The 17930-nt window shown below is 44.2% G+C and overlaps 2 protein-coding genes across 3 annotated transcripts; both read left to right on the top strand.

The window, feature by feature from the left end:
- Window positions 1–3729: 3729 nt before the first annotated feature.
- On the top strand, window positions 3730–8997 carry mylz3 (myosin, light polypeptide 3, skeletal muscle). The gene is made up of 6 exons (XM_017719319.2): window positions 3730–3810; window positions 4264–4291; window positions 6531–6674; window positions 7339–7509; window positions 8012–8089; window positions 8467–8997. Exons 1-6 carry the CDS (start codon window positions 3808–3810, stop codon window positions 8493–8495), a joined length of 453 nt encoding a protein of 150 aa, XP_017574808.1. The 5' UTR covers window positions 3730–3807; the 3' UTR covers window positions 8496–8997.
- Window positions 8998–9890: 893 nt separating this feature from the next.
- LOC108440453 (PEST proteolytic signal containing nuclear protein) lies at window positions 9891–17053 on the top strand. Of its 2 annotated transcripts, none has more exons than XM_017719322.2 (5): window positions 9891–10098; window positions 12283–12503; window positions 12675–12740; window positions 15563–15618; window positions 16400–17053. In XM_017719322.2, exons 1-5 carry the CDS (start codon window positions 9906–9908, stop codon window positions 16506–16508), a joined length of 645 nt encoding a protein of 214 aa, XP_017574811.2. In that variant the 5' UTR covers window positions 9891–9905; the 3' UTR covers window positions 16509–17053. The 2 variants fall into 2 exon arrangements, with proteins under 2 accessions (XP_017574811.2, XP_017574809.2); XM_017719320.2 differs by having other exon boundaries at window positions 12280–12503.
- The last annotated feature ends 877 nt before the right edge of the window (window positions 17054–17930 follow it).

Raw genomic sequence — 17930 nt, 5'->3', positions numbered from 1 at the left:
AATTTAATGATATAATCTCAAAATCAGAAATATTAGATCAATCTAGATGTAATATGATCATTTTGCAGTGTTTTTTTCTCCTTACTATTGAAGCCCTGGTCTCTTTATTTCAAACCCCTCCACCTTTTTGGTGTTTAGTACATTCGAGAATGATCCATTACACAAACAGTGTCCGGACAGCAGCTGTCTGGTGGTCAGAAACTGACCAGTAATGAATTTTGCATCAACAGATGAGCCAATTGTACACTTGTATACTAAAACGGTAAGGTAGGTGTTTATTAATAAAGTGGCCAATGAGTGGAAGAACACCGTAGGTGTTTCTAATAAAGTGGCCAGTGAGTAGACGTATAAGGTAGGTGTTTCTAATAAAGTGGCCAGTGAGTGTATACACTCCATATTATAGACGTTCTGTTGCTGAAAGTAACAGATTGACACATAGAGGAGGTCTATTTTGGTGCTCCAGCATCTAGAAGGAGCATGAAAAGCTCACTCCACTGACACTTGATCCATATACATAGGCACGAGTCAGCCCAGTCCTCCCAGTGGCTGCCAGTGCATATATATTTAGAGCAAATGAGGCTGAGATCTTGTGAAAATATCCCGTCTTAAGAGTAATTCCTTTGACGTTAAGTCATTTCACTTGTTAAGACTTGTTAGACTTTTCAAACTGTAAAATGTGTAAAACCACACACTGAAATCAATGCATTATACCGATATACTTTTTACTGAACGAGATGTATTTTTGTAACATTAATAAATAAAGTACAGCTTAAACATCTGTGAAACTGCGGGTCAGTGATACAAATGTACCAATTCATACTGCAAATTTTATTGGACAGTTTGTAACTAGTAACCCTCTCCCCATTTCCACTTTTTAACAGATATTATAGCTCAGGGTTCATTCCATGCCAACTCTCATCCCCTTCCATCATGGCTTTCAATTAAAAAATTCCAGCAAAATCCGTCAGTTCATTTGTGCAACCATGCAAAATCTCAAAGCTGTGCTCCAATTAGTTTTTTAGTTATGAATTTTTAAAGTTTGCTCCATTAGCTTCTAAATTGCTAATAAGTTATAACTGCTTATAGACTAACATACTACATACATCTAAAGAACATCAAGCAATGATTTAGCCTGTTGTTGGTATTTATTGACATGAAACCACTTAAAGTAAAATATTTTTTGTAGTGCTGTGTTTAAATCAAGTTAATACTTCAGCTCAATTCAGTCTGAACTGAATGCCGCAAAATTTAATGCAATTTATTAAAATTTTAAAGGTTTATAACTAAAAACTGAACTCAAGCACAGTTTTAAAATTTTGCACAGTTGCAGGAATAAAATGGAAGTATTTTCTGGAATTTTTTCCACCCTGTCCCTGGACAGGCCCTAGATGATATGGTGTGGAATGACTTTCTTACAATTAAATTCAGGTATCTTCATGCTCTTTAAACTTTACTATAAATGCTCCAAAGCATCATGCTGGTGCATGTTCCTCTTCAAAAACTTTAGGATCCCATAAGTTTGCATATACTTTTAGGGCCTTAAGTAAAATAAGTCAGTATGCAAGGACAGTGCTTGTAGTCATGAGGCCTTATAGCATTTCTCAGCACAGCCCAGTGTATTGAGATACCCAATGACTCAATGAACCACCAGTTATGTTGTATAAATAAAATAAAATAAAAAAAATTCAAAGAATTATTTTTATTTGACTTATACAATGGCTCATTGAGTCATGATACTAATATATTATCAGACGGCGGTTTTCAGATATTGACTCTAGTTGTCAATATTCCTTGAAACACTTCATTTCTGAGCTTCAATGTGCATCTGAGAACTCATGTTTTAAAAAAGAGCCATATGGCATAACTCTATACCGCTAGGGAGCATGGACAGACAAGCAGGAGTAGACAGAAGGGAATCACGGTCAGGGTCAAAGAGCTTGTTGTGTTGATGAATGCCGGCCCTGGTGTTGAGGGTTCTTAAAGGGTTCTTCTCTTTTAAAAGGCAGGCAGAGATGAGCCTTCTTGGATTAACAAAGTTTAAAAGTTTTTAAAAGATTATCAGGCAACTTGAAATGTTGGACGGATGCATGACCATCTTGAATTATTTCAGCTTTAATGCCAAACAAGCTGGAATTGGTGGTCAATGGCCTACTACTGTCTTTCTTCTCCAGGTAGGCCGGAACTGAAAATTTGACCTTATCTAAAGGAATAATTTCCTTAAACACCACATTTACCTCATGACTCTCTCATCCTAAGTGTAGATCTACCAAGACACGTAGTTAAAAACTGTTGCATCAGCCAATTTAAAGCCTGAATTCTGAGCATTTTTATACGTAACCACAATCAAAGCACTGCCAGAAACCACTTTCTGCATAATTCAGTGTTTTAAATGTAAACAGAGTCATTCAGAGTGGGTTTGGTGTGAAATGGTTCAGATGTCTTTACGGTGGTGGTGATGGGAACCAGGGGTCACCATGACTACAACACAGATATAGACATTTTATTTACCATCCAGAACCACCAGAGAACCTACACGAGTCTTCTGGGCTTTATATATATATAAATGTACTATACATATATATGAACTATTTCCACTTTGAATGTTAATCTCTCAATCTTAAAGACTGAGTTATGCATAAACAAAAAGTAAAAATGGGTGAAATTGACGACTCGACACAGTTTGAGCCTTGTAAGTGTGATTTATGAATGTAGTTCGCATAACGGTAATTAGGGTAACCCATCTGCTAGTCACATTTGCCGTATCGCTCCAGTGCAAAACCATTTAAGCAACCTTCAGTCCCAAAACATCTTGTTTCATCGACGTAAGGTATTAAGTTGGCAAGAGGTTTGACTTTTGATTGATTCACTGCAGTGGACACTGACATACAGCATGTAGGCGCTATAGATTAGGTTTTTCAGAGGAACACGTCCCATTTGTGAAGCTGTTAGAAGGACAGCAGGTCAGAGAGCGCCATGTGGCTCCAAGTCCAACTTTCCGAAGAGGCGTTTTTCAGTGTCTAAGCTCAGTTTCAGCTCTTGAAATTTGATCCCATGGCAAATGTTCACGTAAAGGCATGTTTAAAATGGTTTTTCGGTCAGGATTTCTCAAATCAGACCATACCTCTGTGTGTTTTGGCCAAAAAAAAGCAGATTCACTGTAGTAATTAACGACAAGACCATGATCTTCATGTATTACAGGCATTGTAAAGGCTTATTTAGTCATCTTTATGGGATTGGGCCCGTTAGTCTTCCCCGCTACCCTGTTTATGGCATCAGGGATGTGCACCGGACCGCCGGACAGCTTCTAGCATTTAGAGTACAAACCCATTTTGACTTGTCTTTTTACTGCACTCCTCATAAGCCATATGTGGAGTTATCCCAGGTTAAAAATACAACCTCTGAAAATGAGACGCTCTCCCAGTTTACTGTGCTGGCCTGAATCAAAAGCCAGACTCTCAAGTGCAGCGTGTCAAACATCCACTTTGACCGTAGTGTACGTTGTCAATGATGTCCGGCTCAATGTGATGTAATCAGGCTCTATGAAACCCTGAATTGCTGACCAGAGCCAAGGAGTCTTAAAAGAGGCTTTGGGAGTAGTCTAAAAATAGCGCCGCCAACAGGAGGGCACAGCTCCCCTTTCGGCTTGCCCTAAGAAAGTTAAAGAACTTCCAGAGCGTCAACCGATCCGCCCCGTGACATCAGACCCTGGGCTTAAATAAGAAGGCCTTTGCCCACAGCTCAGGACCACTCTCCTGGGACTACGGCTTCTTGACTACTGCCCCTTCTCCCCTCCATCTAAACTGCATCATGGTGTGTACTTATCTGGGAATATTCTCTTTTTCCCCCTATTTACTTCAGAACCACACGCACCTTCTGTTCGCTTCGACTGTGGAAATGCGGCAACCTGTCGTCTGGGCGATTTCAGGATACTTTTCCATTTTCTTTGAATGGGCGCAGGATGGCTAATTCATTCTTACGTGTCACAAAGCCGATAAACTGGAGACCTAGCAGCCTTTGCAGAATGGGAAATAGCTATGCTTATCTGCCAGCCGCGTAGCATCAGTAGCTCTGATCTCAACCTGATATTTGTGCCCAAATACGATTGTGTGTTTGAATATTTCTAGTAGAACTCGTCGAATTGCGTAACACTGCGTAACCACTGTCCTACACTGATGTAACATAGAGGCCTATAACTGTTCCATTGTGCAATGATAAGCTGTAGTCATGTAAACTGGACTGACTTTGTGTTTATGTCTTTGCCAGACTGAATTCACTGCTGACCAGATTGAGGGTAAGTATCATATGTCTATCCTGTATATACAGTACATTACTGAACCCCAGGTAGCTCTTAAACTTTACCTCAGAACCAAGTGGGCTCTTGCTAGTCCACAAACTTCAGTCACTTGAGCAGTGAAAATGAAGCTTCCACGTATTTTTGCGCTGAAAAAGGAATAGATGATGAACCAGGGCAGGTTCACAACAATGCAGTCTTAGCAACTTAGCAGAAGTAGAAGTAGTAGAAGTAAGAAGGCTCTGATGTTACTCACCTAGTTAGCAGGGGCAAGCTCCAGGTCTTCTGTGGTGTTAGATGATGGTGCTAAAGGTGGGACGTAGCGATGCAGGCTAAGCGTTGTTAGCCGAATTAGCTTGCTAATGTGAGCTGTTCTGGTTCAAATACGCCATGAATGCTCACAAACTCCTGCAGTTTCAGGCTAGTTAGACCAGCCAGGGGGCACGTTTGCTTCTCTCTGAACCAAATGCCGGTGGAGCTGGTCAACTTTCATTCAAAAGCAATAGCAAGCGGAGCCTGTTAGCTTTATCCGAAGCACACTGTCAGGGGAACTACTTGTCAGCTTTCATGTAACAGAGAATAAAGAGAATAAAGCTTATTAGCTTCCGTTTAAGACAGTCTGTGGAACTTCTTAGCTTTATTTGAAACACACTTCCGATGAAACTTGTCAGCTTCCATTTAAACCTAATAGTCTGTGAAGCTTGTCAGCTTTGAAACGAATCCCCAGCAGAGCTTGTTCGCCTTGGTTTGATCAAGCTAGGTGCTCAGATGGATTCATCTGAACGGAGGACTTCAGCTGTCCTCAGCGGCTGTGGATGAACATATGTTGGATATTTTAGGCAACGGTAAAGCAGGCGTCCGTTTCACAGAAGCCTTTTGGTGTTTATCCCCAGCTAATGCAGGCTTTTCTGGTGGAACGTGAACTATTGATCCCCCCATATTGTGCACCTCTCAGTACCCAGTGAAGTCACGTTAGCCCTCCTCCAGCTAACTCGCAAATCCCTCCTATCTATGATAATCACGTGTATTTCCGAGAGATTTGGAATACCATTGGATTTGCTGTTATAATTAGCAGGCTAAGCTCGCTCGGCTGTTTTGACATAATCCAAGACAGTTGTGCAGCAGCAGGCCTTCACACAGCCAGCGAGGCGTGGACACGACCAGCCGTGTCCTGGGAGGCGCGGGTTACACCGTAGTCAGCATTCCTGCGGTAAACTTGGTTCAGGCCATGTTTGGCAAGAGCCACTTTCTCAAGACGTATCGGCTGACAGACGGGACGGCGCACTAAAGGCCGCCCAAAAGAGGCCCGGAGAGCCGCAGCTGCTACAGTACGGAAGTCAAAGGAGGCCGTCAATCTGTTGCTGGATCACTTTCCATTTATCTCCCTGCTGAGCCCATAGAAATAGCCAAGCCATTTCAGCATCACGCTCTTTCCTCCTGTATACACAGTTGTCCTTGTTAATTAGGGGCAGCCGGTGAGGACAAGAGGAAGACCTTCACTTGCTTTAACCTTGTGGGGCAAGTCAGGGGTCAAAAAACATCCAGGATGGCAACAGTTCTCCTTGCAAAGAGAGCAGAAAATAATAGATGTCTGTGAAACGCAGTGTTATATGAGGCTGTAAGATCAGTGTTAACTATAATTTATTTATAATATATCGCTGCTGTCGGAAGAAAACCTTGTATTGTATAACCTTGTATTTTTCAGTTCCTGGCATAATTTCTAAGGACACGTTGCTCTTTACATTTTCCGTAAATTTCATAACGAATGGACCGAAAGAAAGAAACGGCCCAAAATGACTTGGAAAGACGTCTGGTTCCATTGACTTACATTAAAACTACTGTATGTTTTTGCCTTCTCCTGTAAAGTTACCATTTTGGAGATACGAGGTTTTGATCCGACAGCAGTGACATGTATATGGTCTTATCCAAACCTTGTAATCCTCTTGTTCCAGTAACATACACTAAAGATGACGACCGTGTAATCGTCCTATTCTGTTATCATATCACACACAATTGTCCTGCAACAGAAACCACATACATCAAAAAGCGACGCTGTTACGCCAGGGTTTGCCTTCATTTTCACCACTATTGACGTGACCTGTATTAAACAGTAAGGTCATATAGTGGCGAGTGCTGCAGGAGCCTTATGGTGGCCCGACCTCACTCAGTTCTACACTGATCTATCTGTAGATCTATGACGCTGTTCTGCGCTAAAAAGCATCTTTTCTCTGCTCTACAGACTTCAAGGAGGCCTTTGGTCTCTTTGACAGAGTTGGTGACAACAAGGTTGCCTACAACCAGGTTGCTGACATCATGCGCGCCCTGGGACAGAACCCCACCAACAAGGACGTGAAGAAGATCCTGGGTGACCCATCTGCCGAAGGCAAGGCCGCTTTATTATGTTCTGCGTTTTTTACGTTTATAGCTTTTAATGCAGAGAGGAAGACAACGCTTCCACTACGCCACTGGCTAACGGACGTTTTTTTGGGCTGATTCGATATTTCGCTCTATTACTGGAACAGTACGCAGATAAATTCATGTTTTCTTGATTTACTGAGTGAAAATTCATGAGCACGCCTTCTACAGAGAACTTAAACATGGCGTTGTTCTGCAATTCTTATTCTATTTATTTTCAAAGTTAAAAAAAAAAACAATATATTTTTGAGTTTTATTTAAGTTTAATGAACTTAAATCAAAAATACGAAATAAAATTAGCCATAATTTTTTCACAGTCCACGCTTTATGTTGCTTTATGTAGCTTTACATTGCATTCAGCTAATAAACAGTAATTGTGGCGTAAAATGTTTGTTCTCTGTGGAGGGTGTGTGTTTTACCAAGGGGGCACAAACTTTTGCACACGACTGTGTAACGGTTGCTGTGAACTAGTCTGCTTGTAATTCTCACTGCGGGGCTTCAGTAGAGCGTTTTAGACATAGCTCTGCAGAGAAAGTGTTAGATGACGCACATTTTACTGAAGGGACTTTTATCATATAAACGGTTTGACTGGCGTCGTGTGGTTTAAGGCTAAGGCGTCCATGTTTCTGCAGATATGGCCAACAAGAGGATTGACTTCGACGCTTTCATACCCATGCTGAAAACCGTGGATGCCATCCAGAAGGGCACCTACGACGACTACGTTGAGGGTCTGCGCGTCTTCGACAAGGAGGGCAACGGCACAGTGATGGGCGCTGAGCTGCGCATCGTGCTGTCCACACTGGGTAAGCGGTGGAGCAGGGGATCATGGGAAATGTAGGCTCCTTATGTGGCCCACAGTGTCCTAAGCTTTTGGCCTGGGAAGTCCAAACAGTAACGCAGACAAATGAAACGTCAAGACTTTTAAAATGTATTGATTGGTGCAAATTTTGATCAACTTTCCTTCCTTCATGAGACGGTTTACAGTCAGACTGGACAGACTTTTCTAAAATTTTAGGCCTAAAATTACCTCCATTTTGGACTTTTAAGAGCTGCTATAGCTTCAGGTGGCCACACAGGGTAAGTGGTGGACAAGGGGATCATGGGAAATGTAGACTGATATCTTTACGTGGCCTTTATGTGGTTCATCGAGGCAACTTCACAAGTCTGTGATGAAAAATACTAGTGACTGTGCCTTTTTTGGGACTAGCATCCCAAGAGCCTGTGTGGAGCATCATGGGAAATGTAGTTTTCAGGCTGAAATCAGTTGAACCTCCAGTAAAACTGAACGTCTTGCCTTTCCCACAGGTGAGAAGATGTCCGAGCCCGAGGTTGACGCCTTGATGCAGGGACAGGAGGACGAGAACGGCTCTGTCAACTATGAAAGTAAGTGCCTACATGTCACATATCACCTCACATGACCTCGTGTCCAGTGAATACTGTCGGTGACGCATTCAGAGTCTCCTTCATAGGCGGTAGGTTCGTGGTGAAATGTGGAATTGGAGATTTTTATGAGCTGCTGAGTTTCCTATCACTGTGTAAAAGAAGAACCACAAGTGCCAAACAAGAAACTCTATTCCTGTTCAGAAGCTGTTAAGCTAGAAAACACATCGTCGAGTGAGGAGACGAGACCAAAATGCTGACGGAGCCGCTCGGGTTCTTATGGCTCGCTCTGACATGGCCAGGTTTTGTTGTTATTTTTAGAAAGCACCTCAGCCCATGTATGGCCTCGTGCTGATGTTTGCCTCCTTCTCCTTTTACAGCCTTCGTCAAGCACATCTTGTCTGTGTAAGACGTCGCCCCCCCGGCCCAAGGGAGTGGTGAGAAAGGCGGTGTATCTACAGACCCCATGGTGTCAGGACATCAACTCCATTTCTTAAGACCAACCGAGCAACAACAAAAAGGACTATAAGATGTCATAAAACCACTTTTTTTTTTTTTTTCGCCCCCATCTCTTTGGAAGTCACAGCCCCCCCACCCCCCCTCCCCCCCTCCCCCCCTACACACACCTTCTCTTAAGCAGTCAAGCCCTATTTTCCTTTTTGTTCCGCCCGGCGCGGCGGTCCGCGGTGCGGCGGAGACCGAAGGGGGTAGGCAGCGTCCACTCACCAAGTGAGGGTGCGTTCCCTGTTCCCTCGCCCGCCCGGGTCACTCCAGCACCAGCCAGCCGTGCTAAAGGCACCTGCAGCAGCCGCGGACGGCCTGCACACGGTCCCCCAGCCCAGCCCAGCCCGGCCCGGCCCGGCCCGGCCCTCACACATTCATTTCACAATAAACTCTTTTTCCAAAAGCGCCTCTTGGTCTTTGCTTCTCTCCTTAGGAAAGAGCTCCAGTGCTGTGGCTCCTCATGCACGCTGGCTATTATTAGGGTGAGGGAAATTAGTTTAGCTGACAGCTCATTTTATCTGACGTATTAATTTCCACACTTGCCTCAAAAGGGAGGAGCCGGTCAGCTCATTAACTATCTGCTGAGCTGGTCAGTCTGCTCTGAGGGAAGGCTACATTTCAGTGAGGGCCTGTTGTTACGTTATAATACTTGATTGATTTTCAGGAATACTTCGGTGTGACCGGGAAACGAGGAAGAAATCACAGCCTGCAGCAAGCGAGGTAGGTCGTCACAGAGCACAGAGCTGTGTTGCGGTATTAAGGCAAAAAAATTTCTAAATGCATAAAAAAAGGAAACATGCAGATTAATCTCCAAACCTCACACTGGTTTTGATTTTCACTTTCGATTTGAAATTTACCAACCTTAACTTTCAGCCAAGCTGGGTCCAAGTACGTATGAGTCCTGTAATGAAACATCACAGGACAAGTTTGGCCTTTTACGTGGTGCGGTGTTACGCGCCGTGCTCAATACGCCCAGGAGATGAGCGAATGAGGGGAAAAGGATCATGGTTTACTTCAAAATCACTCCTGTCCATGAGCGCATGCACACCTGCGCGTACTCTGAACAAAAGTGGGGTTCTACATGACCAGGTTGGAGATGAATCTGAGAAGTGGGGCCTTTCAGCCCAGACTGGGCCTGTGGCTGAATCTCAAATCTCAAACGGCTCCCTACTCCCTGCGTAGGTCACTGCATTAGGCTGTGTGCCGCCCAGAGAGTCGAGCGGTTTAGACTGAGTGTAAATGGCCTCCTATTAGACATATAACGCGCTATTTCAGGCGTATACGGCGTTATTTCGTGCCCTATCTAGTGCCCTACATGGTGCCCTATCTAGGGCGCAGGGGACCAATCGAGGCTGTTTACGCCAGAACGCGGCGTGGAGAGCCAGCGCGCATGCGCATCTCAGGCAGCCGGCGTCGGCCCCTTCCCGGCCCCCGTCCGTTCGCCCGCCGCGTTTCCAGCTCAATGGCGAACGAGCAGCAGTGGGACGGAGTGGAGCAGCACGGAGGAGGTGAAATTTAATAAACCTACCGCACCGCTAACCCCCACGGCGAGCACAGACCCCGGCAGAGCCGCTTAGTCCGCCCGCGGCCCGGCGGAGCTGCAATAGGGCCGAACCGACGCAGCTTCGCTTTAGCCCGGTTACAGCTATGCTATGCTATGCTAAGCTAAGCTAAGCTAAGCTAAGTTTACCGCCGCGATAACATCCCGGGTTTTTCGCTTTGGCCCTCAAACCCGCCCAGAAAGCGCGTCTAGGGTTTAAATCGGCCCCGTTATTGTTCGGACCGCCGGCGCTGCGGCCCATTTCGCTCTAAACGCGGCGGAAATGGTTTGTCAGCCGGCTAAGGCGCTAATGCACGCAGTTGAAGGGGAACCCCACCCGTGTCTCCAAATTTCTGTGTTATTCAGCGTTTGAGGTGTGAACGGAGCCGCTTGGAGAAGGTTTGGTGTGAAATCGTTAACTGTGGAGACCCGGACGTCTTCACGGTGGTGGTGATGGGAACCAGGGGGCGACACACAGACACAGACACTGCATTTACTATCCAGAACCCAGAACCACCAGAGAACCACACGGAGAGCTGGCGGTGGGGATCTGAAGCAGGAGGTTTTCTTTGGGGACTGTTTTGTTCCTCAACGCCCTGCATGTAGCCCTTCGTCTCTCGGAACCACCATCATCATCATCGTCGTGCTTTAAGTAGTTTCGTAACCGTTATAGGGGCTTTTAGAGGTGGACGTCTGGTTCCTATCACCACCACTGTGAACAGCTCTGACTCGGTGCGTTTCTCTAGAACAGCGTTTCACACCAAGCCGCTCTGTTTACAACCACACCATTTACTACTGCAGGAGGCTGGATGTTGGCTTGTCACTGTAAAACTGGTTATTTCTGTTTATTTTCAGTGGATTTGGCATCTCGGTGTAGGAGCTTAAGTCTGCTGTTCACCGTTTTCCTCTTTCCAGTTTTCCCCTTTCTTTAAGGCGCTTTTTAAGTACCATTCCACCATGAATGGACTTGCATGGAAAATCTGGGATGTTTTAATGAAGAATTAGTCGGGATTCTGCACTGTTTTTAGGTCACGAAGCAAAATTAAGCACATTTATAAAATTGACCAAGTTAAGCTCTTTGTCCAGTCGTAGGCTCAGACTGTTGCACCCCACTGTGGTGAGATCTCCCCTCCGAAATGAGACCCTCAAATAAAAAGCATCAGTTCATTATCAGCTGCCAGTGCTGCTCTGTAGGCGACCCTGCCCGTCTGCAGGGACAGCAGAGGAGGGGAAAGTTCAGCTCCTCACTGCTGGGCTTTAGTTACATTTAGGGATCATAAGCCTTCAAAGAGGGGGGCAGTTATTTATCACCCACCACTAATTCTTCAGCGATGTGAAGCTGAAGTCAGAGATTCTCCAGATTCTCGTTAGAATTTTCCCGTTCCGCCTTAAATGGAGCAGTAGCTGTGACAGCTGAGGTGCCAGAATTTTAAGGTGGAGTGGGAGATTTAGCGATCTAGCTACGATACATCAGCGTATTAGTAGTGGTTTTTATTCTTGTTCTAAAGAAAATCTTTATTGTAAGTTTTTAACAGAAAATTCTCACATTTGTGGCTTTCTTTAGTCTCTTGCGCAGCCACATTGTCTTTTTTTTGTTTTTTCCTCTTAAAACCTCCGTTTGGAGGGTCATGTAGCCCCAACGCTTCACCCCACCCCTCTATCTCAACAAGAATCAGGCCACCCTACCCCTAGACGTAAACACACAAATCAGAGGGGTAGGGTGAAGTGGTAAGGGCGAGGGGTGACATGGGATTGGACCCACAGGTCTGACTCTGAGTTGATCCTTTTCCACATCAGACCCATCTGAATTACTTTGTTACATAATTAATCATTTAGTTATGCAGAAAGGTTTAAATGTCCAGACCCTTCAAGCATGTAGAACTAGTTACCGTCCATCTGTAGGAGCCGTGCAGTCCAGTAGAACGTCTTGATGTCTGTATTTGTAAAGATGCAAATAATGCCCAGGAACACAAAGGCAGGCTGTTAGCTAGATCTGTGGTGGATGCACCGGTAGAAGTTCTGCTTTTATGCTCACCAGCAGCACTTCTGAGCAGGTCCTCCTGGCGTCCCTCATCTTCCAGGTAACTGTAGCACTCCTTTGGTCACCAAGGCTACAGTCGCTCACCTTGGTAAGTTGTTTCGCCTCCAGCAGGACCAGAGGAGAAGGGAGGCAGTGTGAAAAGTAACACTGTCTCTTCCAGTACCGGCCCTGGGGGAGGCCTGGGGAAGCGCCCGGCCAGCAGCAGCAGCAGCAGCAGGACAGAGGATGAGTGCAAAAAACAGCATGTGCCCTTCAAACTGGCCAAACCGGGCTTTAGTGCAGCCAGCCAGTCTCTGAAGAAGTCCCCAATTTCCATCAAGCTGGGAGCTAGTGTGAGTAGGACACTGGGATGGTGCCAAATCAGAAACCTGTTTCTAACTAATAACAATAATAATAATGATAATAATAATAATATGCATCTCATTTGGGCAGAGAGAGTCTGGTCTTGGTTTAGGGTTTGATTTGAAGGCCTTCACACTGAAGCTTCTGTTCTTTTTCTCCAGAAACCTAAGGAAGCTGCACCTGCCGTACCGGTCAAAAAACCTGCATCGGTTTTCGACGACGACGACGTGAGTTGAAGTCTGAAATCTGTTCATCTTGGAGTATTAGTTGCCTTTTAGTTATTCTGGATGGGCATTTTAATTCTGATGAGCTCTGGGGTGCCACTTCTGTCGCTTTCTGAAATCAGTTAATGTCATCAGAGCTGGTTTATGAGGAGCCTGGCCACTTCCTATTTCCTCTATTATATCAAAACAGGGTCGCAGAACAACAGAGGGCGAGCACTCAGTGAATGGGGCGAATGAAGCTCAATGGCTAAAAACGGAAAATGTTAAAATAGTTTCTAATCGCTCGCCCAGAATGTTCCTTTAATTTTGGAAAGTAGAAGTTTGAATTTCACTAAAAAAGAGAAGAAAACGTACCTGCGCGTTTCCTTTTTTCTACAGCAAATGGGTTTTGGGCAGCAGAATGCTTGTATTACTGATACTGAGTGCTGATTGAGTTCAGAAGCGCTTAGAAGTATAAGAGCAGTGTTAGTGTTTTATGCTGTTCTGTGTTCAGTTTTATTTAACGTTAAAAAGTGTTTTATAAAAAAGCATTTATAAACTAATTTTACTCAAATGCCCCATCTTAGCCCATTCATTTTGGCCCCCCTCGGGAGCGCCCTCTAATGTTTGGGAACCCTAGAGGACGTTAGAGTGATGATTCTCCTCTCTACAAGGTCTCTGGTTTAGCTGAAACAAAGCCGAAATCAACATTTGAAGTCTTTTTCTTGCATCCGTCACAAATCCCAACAAAACCTGCATATGTGGGACAAAACCTGCATATGTGGGATGTGGGTCGTTCTCCACTGAGCGCTGATTATGCTCAGCATAAACAGGAGATTTGGAAAGTAAGTTGTGGTTCGTTCCCGAGTTATAGGACAAAAATGTAACATGTTGATACTTCGAGTCTGATTGGTTTTAAAGAACGAATAAAGAAGCACAAGTGCCACATTTGCGTTGAACACTACGAGATTTTTATATATAGTTAAACAGGACTGAGTCTTAACGCCCAAGGGGAGTGTTTGGGATCATGTCCCGCAAAAATATTCAAATTTTCTATTAATATCAGCCCATTTCACAATGCGCTGTACTACAGTTCCCAGCATGCACTGCAGCTTAATCTGCGGTCTGACTCTCCTACCCCGACAACGGTCTATGGGACAGCGGCACCGCAGTTCAACCAACATGAGCACTCGACGTCAGCTCAGCGGCTCAGAAACTGGGCCCGAGTTCTTAATGAGCAGAGAAAAGATGCCAGGTGTTCTAGTTCAAGCGGATTGAGCGCCTGGAGACATTTAAATATTGAACATTTAAATAAGCACTCGTGTAATATTTTAAGGTATATTTTAAGTGTCAGTTTTATTGCTGACGTTTTTGAGTATCGTGAATAAGCAAAGGCCCGTTTGGGTTACAGCACAACATTAACTGAAAATGAAATAATTCTGTGGCCCACAGAGTTTCTCAGTTTTGCTGAGGTTTTGGGGGCAGTCGTGGGCTGGAGGTTCGGGAACTGGCCCTGTGACCAGAAGGTCGCCGGTTCGACAGTCCATGACGGAGGTGTCCTTGAGCAAGGCACCTAACCCCCAATTGCTCCCCGGGTACCGTGGATAGGGCTGCCCACCTCTACGGGCAAGTGTGCTCACTGCCCCCTAGTGTGTGTGTGTGTGTGTGTGTGTGTGTGTGTGTGTGTGTGTATTCACTAGTGTGTATGTGGTGTTTCACTTCACGGATGGCTTAATGCAGAGGTGGAATTTCCCTGGTTGTGGGATTTAAAAAGTATCACTTAACTTTTTTAATACGGGCCCTTCAGTGGATGAGTTTGACACCCCTGCTGTAATGGACCATGCAGTGTATTGACGATCTCTACGATAACCTCTAAACGGCAGCTTGTTCTGTATGGCGGGGTGGCGGGTAACCTAGTGGTAGGAAAAGTGAGCCATCAACCGAAAGTCCTATGACTGATCTAGGTGTTCCTGGTTGACACATTTTCCTTGTAGGACCAATAAAGTAAATGACGTAACATGTAGTTCATCACCATATCGCCCAGCCATATAAAGGAACATCACAAAGTCCAGCATGGACCAGCAGCTCCTGGATGTTACAGCTTAAGCTTTGATGTCTCGTCATTCTGTAATCAGCGTCGTGCCCATATTAACGACTCTGGGTCTAAGCTGGATTTACTGATGGAACAAATGAACGGGCTTTTTGATAATTGCCACCATTGGGACTGCGCTGACCACAGAACGATGACATGAACCCAGAGGTAGGATTGTGACCTGGTGTGCTCAGCTGGTGGCACGTGATGAAGGGGGGCTTCTAAACGAGATCTGTTCTTCTCAGCTAATTATGTGCCAGCTTGTTGAGGCTTTATTGAGAGCCGTCAGTGTTTCTTAGCAAACCCTGATTGTTCTGCTGTCGGCTTCAGAAACCTACAGACGTGGCACATTAGAGCCCAGTGAAATGGACATGACATGCATGATTATGGTCATACAGCTGCGTATTGCAGTTCCAGTTTGCCTCAGTACATTAAAAACACACCAGTTAAATGTTGGATTGCTTGATCTTTCAAGACATCTACTTAAACGTTTACCTGGACCTGTGATGGGTCAGGATACTCACACTGTGATTGGTTAAAGGGCTCATTAGCATTACAGCTTTCAGCGAAGGTCATTTTCACGTTGTCTAGTGACGTTTTTCAGCCCTGATTCTCATTTCTTACGCATACCGACTGAAGGAAGGGCCTTTTTGTGGCTGGAGCGGTCCAGGCTGTTTTCACTCGTGTGCTTTCACTGTAATAGTGTGACGTCAGTGGTAGTCATTGCTATGAATGTCTGTTTTCTGCTCTCCAGAGTGAACCAGAGGAGATGCCTCCAGAAGCTAAGATGAGGATGAAAAACATCGGAAGGTCTGTTTGGCTTTTGACCGTTTGTCTAATTTTGTTCATGCTGCCTGTCAACGTCTTGTGTTTTTTAACGAAGTCTGAACTGTTGGACACAGTGGTCAGGAATTCCAGGTAGTTTTTGTGAAAATCCACTGATTGCCAGTATAAAGGGTAGACCTCGCTTTTCGGAATGTTTGTCAGTGTTTTGTTTTAGTATCTTAGTACATAATTTTTTTATTTTAAGGGGGGAAAAAGTCCCTTTTTACAGTCAGTGTTACAGCGAAGCCTAGTTGATGTTCACTGCTGCCAGTAAAAACCCTGCAAAAATAAAGGGCCCTGTCAGTTTAGATTTTTACAAGATAGTTTTTACCTCACATGAGCAGCAGCCTGGGCTAAAACACTCCTAAGAAGCCGCTCTGAAGTCTTAAATACTGTGTGTAATCAGGGCTGTTGATATTGCTGCAGTGAGAACCTCCGTAGTAGAGTAGGCTGAGGTCTGGCTGCGGGATGCGGTGATTGTAGGTCTCTAGTTCAAATGCTATGGAAGTCGGACGACGCCGTTAAGATGCAATCGTTTTCTGGACTGTTGTTTTGAGATCAGGACTTAATTGTCGTGATGTCAAGATAATGTTTATCTCACAATCACAAGATAAGATTAAGTCATGATAATGTCAAGATATCTTGAGATTACAAGACGTTTGTGTAAGGCAGGCACCTTTTAAGGCACTCCTTAGTTTTGCGGCATCGTTAAATGAGTTGGACTGAACTTCCGTAATGTTGTTGTGTCTCACCACTTCCTCTGCAGGGACACGCCCACTTCAGCTGGCCCCAATTCCTTCAACAAAGGCAAGCAGGGATTCTCCGACCATCAGAAACTCTGGGAAAGGAAGCTTAAAAGCCTGACAGACAAGTAGCTGCTCGGCGTTACGGCTTATGGTAGAGGTTTTTTTGTTTGTTTTTTTTGCTTTGAAATCTGTCAATTTGTCTCTTTTGTTTTCGATGAACTTTGTAAAAATGTACATATATGATGGGATGTTTCCACTATAAAGCGTCTTTTTATTGTAGGTATGATTGTGATTTTTACCACGCTGTTGTGGCTTCAAGAACGCCTTCCTTTGCAAACTGAAAATCTATATAGATGAACATTCAGCATCCTCTAGATTCATAACTTGCTTGTCCATGTATAGCTCTTGGTGAAAATCAGCCAAGCGTGCCACCCCCCCCTCATCCCCCCCAACCCAACCCATAAGTGTAGTTAATAAATTACTGTTTAATTACTATAGAGGTTATTATTAGAAAAGAATAATGAAGTATAGAGTTTATGGGGATTGCTGCTGAGTACAGTATATGGCATCAGAGATATAAGAAAGGTTTACAGGACATGATCCTGTGCTCTCCATATTGTGATTCGTTTTTGGTTTTCTTTTGGAAAGAGCATTAAAACTGATTGAAGAGACAATTTGCTGTCTTATTTCATGTGTTGCACTACAGGCGTCTCTGAAACGGATCGCTGGCAAGCTTGTCCGTGCCTTATGGCAGGGTTTCTCAACCAGTGCGCCCTCTGGTGGTGCAAGAGCCTGTGCTGAGTTGGAGCAAGGGGTCTGTAGTGGGCCACCGATGGCACTTTGTAATAAAAATGGTAAACAATATTAATACAAGCCCTGCAAGAACACAGCAGCCTTTTGACTCAAGAAACGATGCGCTTCCACCAGTGTTTCACTTGTGAGCGACTGGTTATTTTGCCATCGTTCCATTTGCTTTCCCATTGGGCTTCATGCTTTCATGTGATAAGTGGGCCTTGAAAAAGATGGTTCTTCAAGGGTTCTTTAGTGAAGAAAATGGTTCTATAAAGAACTATAAACACTCAAAGAACTTTTTGCATAATTAATATGTGCTTTACATTGTGAGTGTTCTTCAGATTGATGGAGAATGTGCTGTAGATGGTTCTATATAGACATTTTTGAAAAGGGTTCCTTCATTGTTACAAGCTTAATATCATAGGTACTATCTAGAACCATTTTCAAAAAGGTTTTTTATATAAACACACACACACACATATAAATAACCATCTGTAGCACATTCTGAAGAACCCTTTCATGATGCAGTGCGTCTTGTAATCATGCAAATGTTCTCAAAGTGTTCATGGTTCTCTATAGAACCATTGTCTTTACCAAAAAACCTTGAAGAACCATCTTTTTTTATGCGAGTACCTTATGGAGTTGCAAAGATTTCCAAAGCATGTAAGTGCTTTTTTTGTAATTAGGATCATTTTAATGTTAAAGTACAACTGCAAAGTGTGTCAAATGAATAATGTTCTGGTGTCCTTCAGTATATTT

Source organism: Pygocentrus nattereri, chromosome 12 (assembly GCF_015220715.1).
Source record: "Pygocentrus nattereri isolate fPygNat1 chromosome 12, fPygNat1.pri, whole genome shotgun sequence".
NCBI lineage: Eukaryota > Metazoa > Chordata > Actinopteri > Characiformes > Serrasalmidae > Pygocentrus > Pygocentrus nattereri.
The sequence above is the reverse complement of the archived record's forward strand: the minus strand, read 5'-3'. Positions and strand labels throughout refer to the sequence as shown.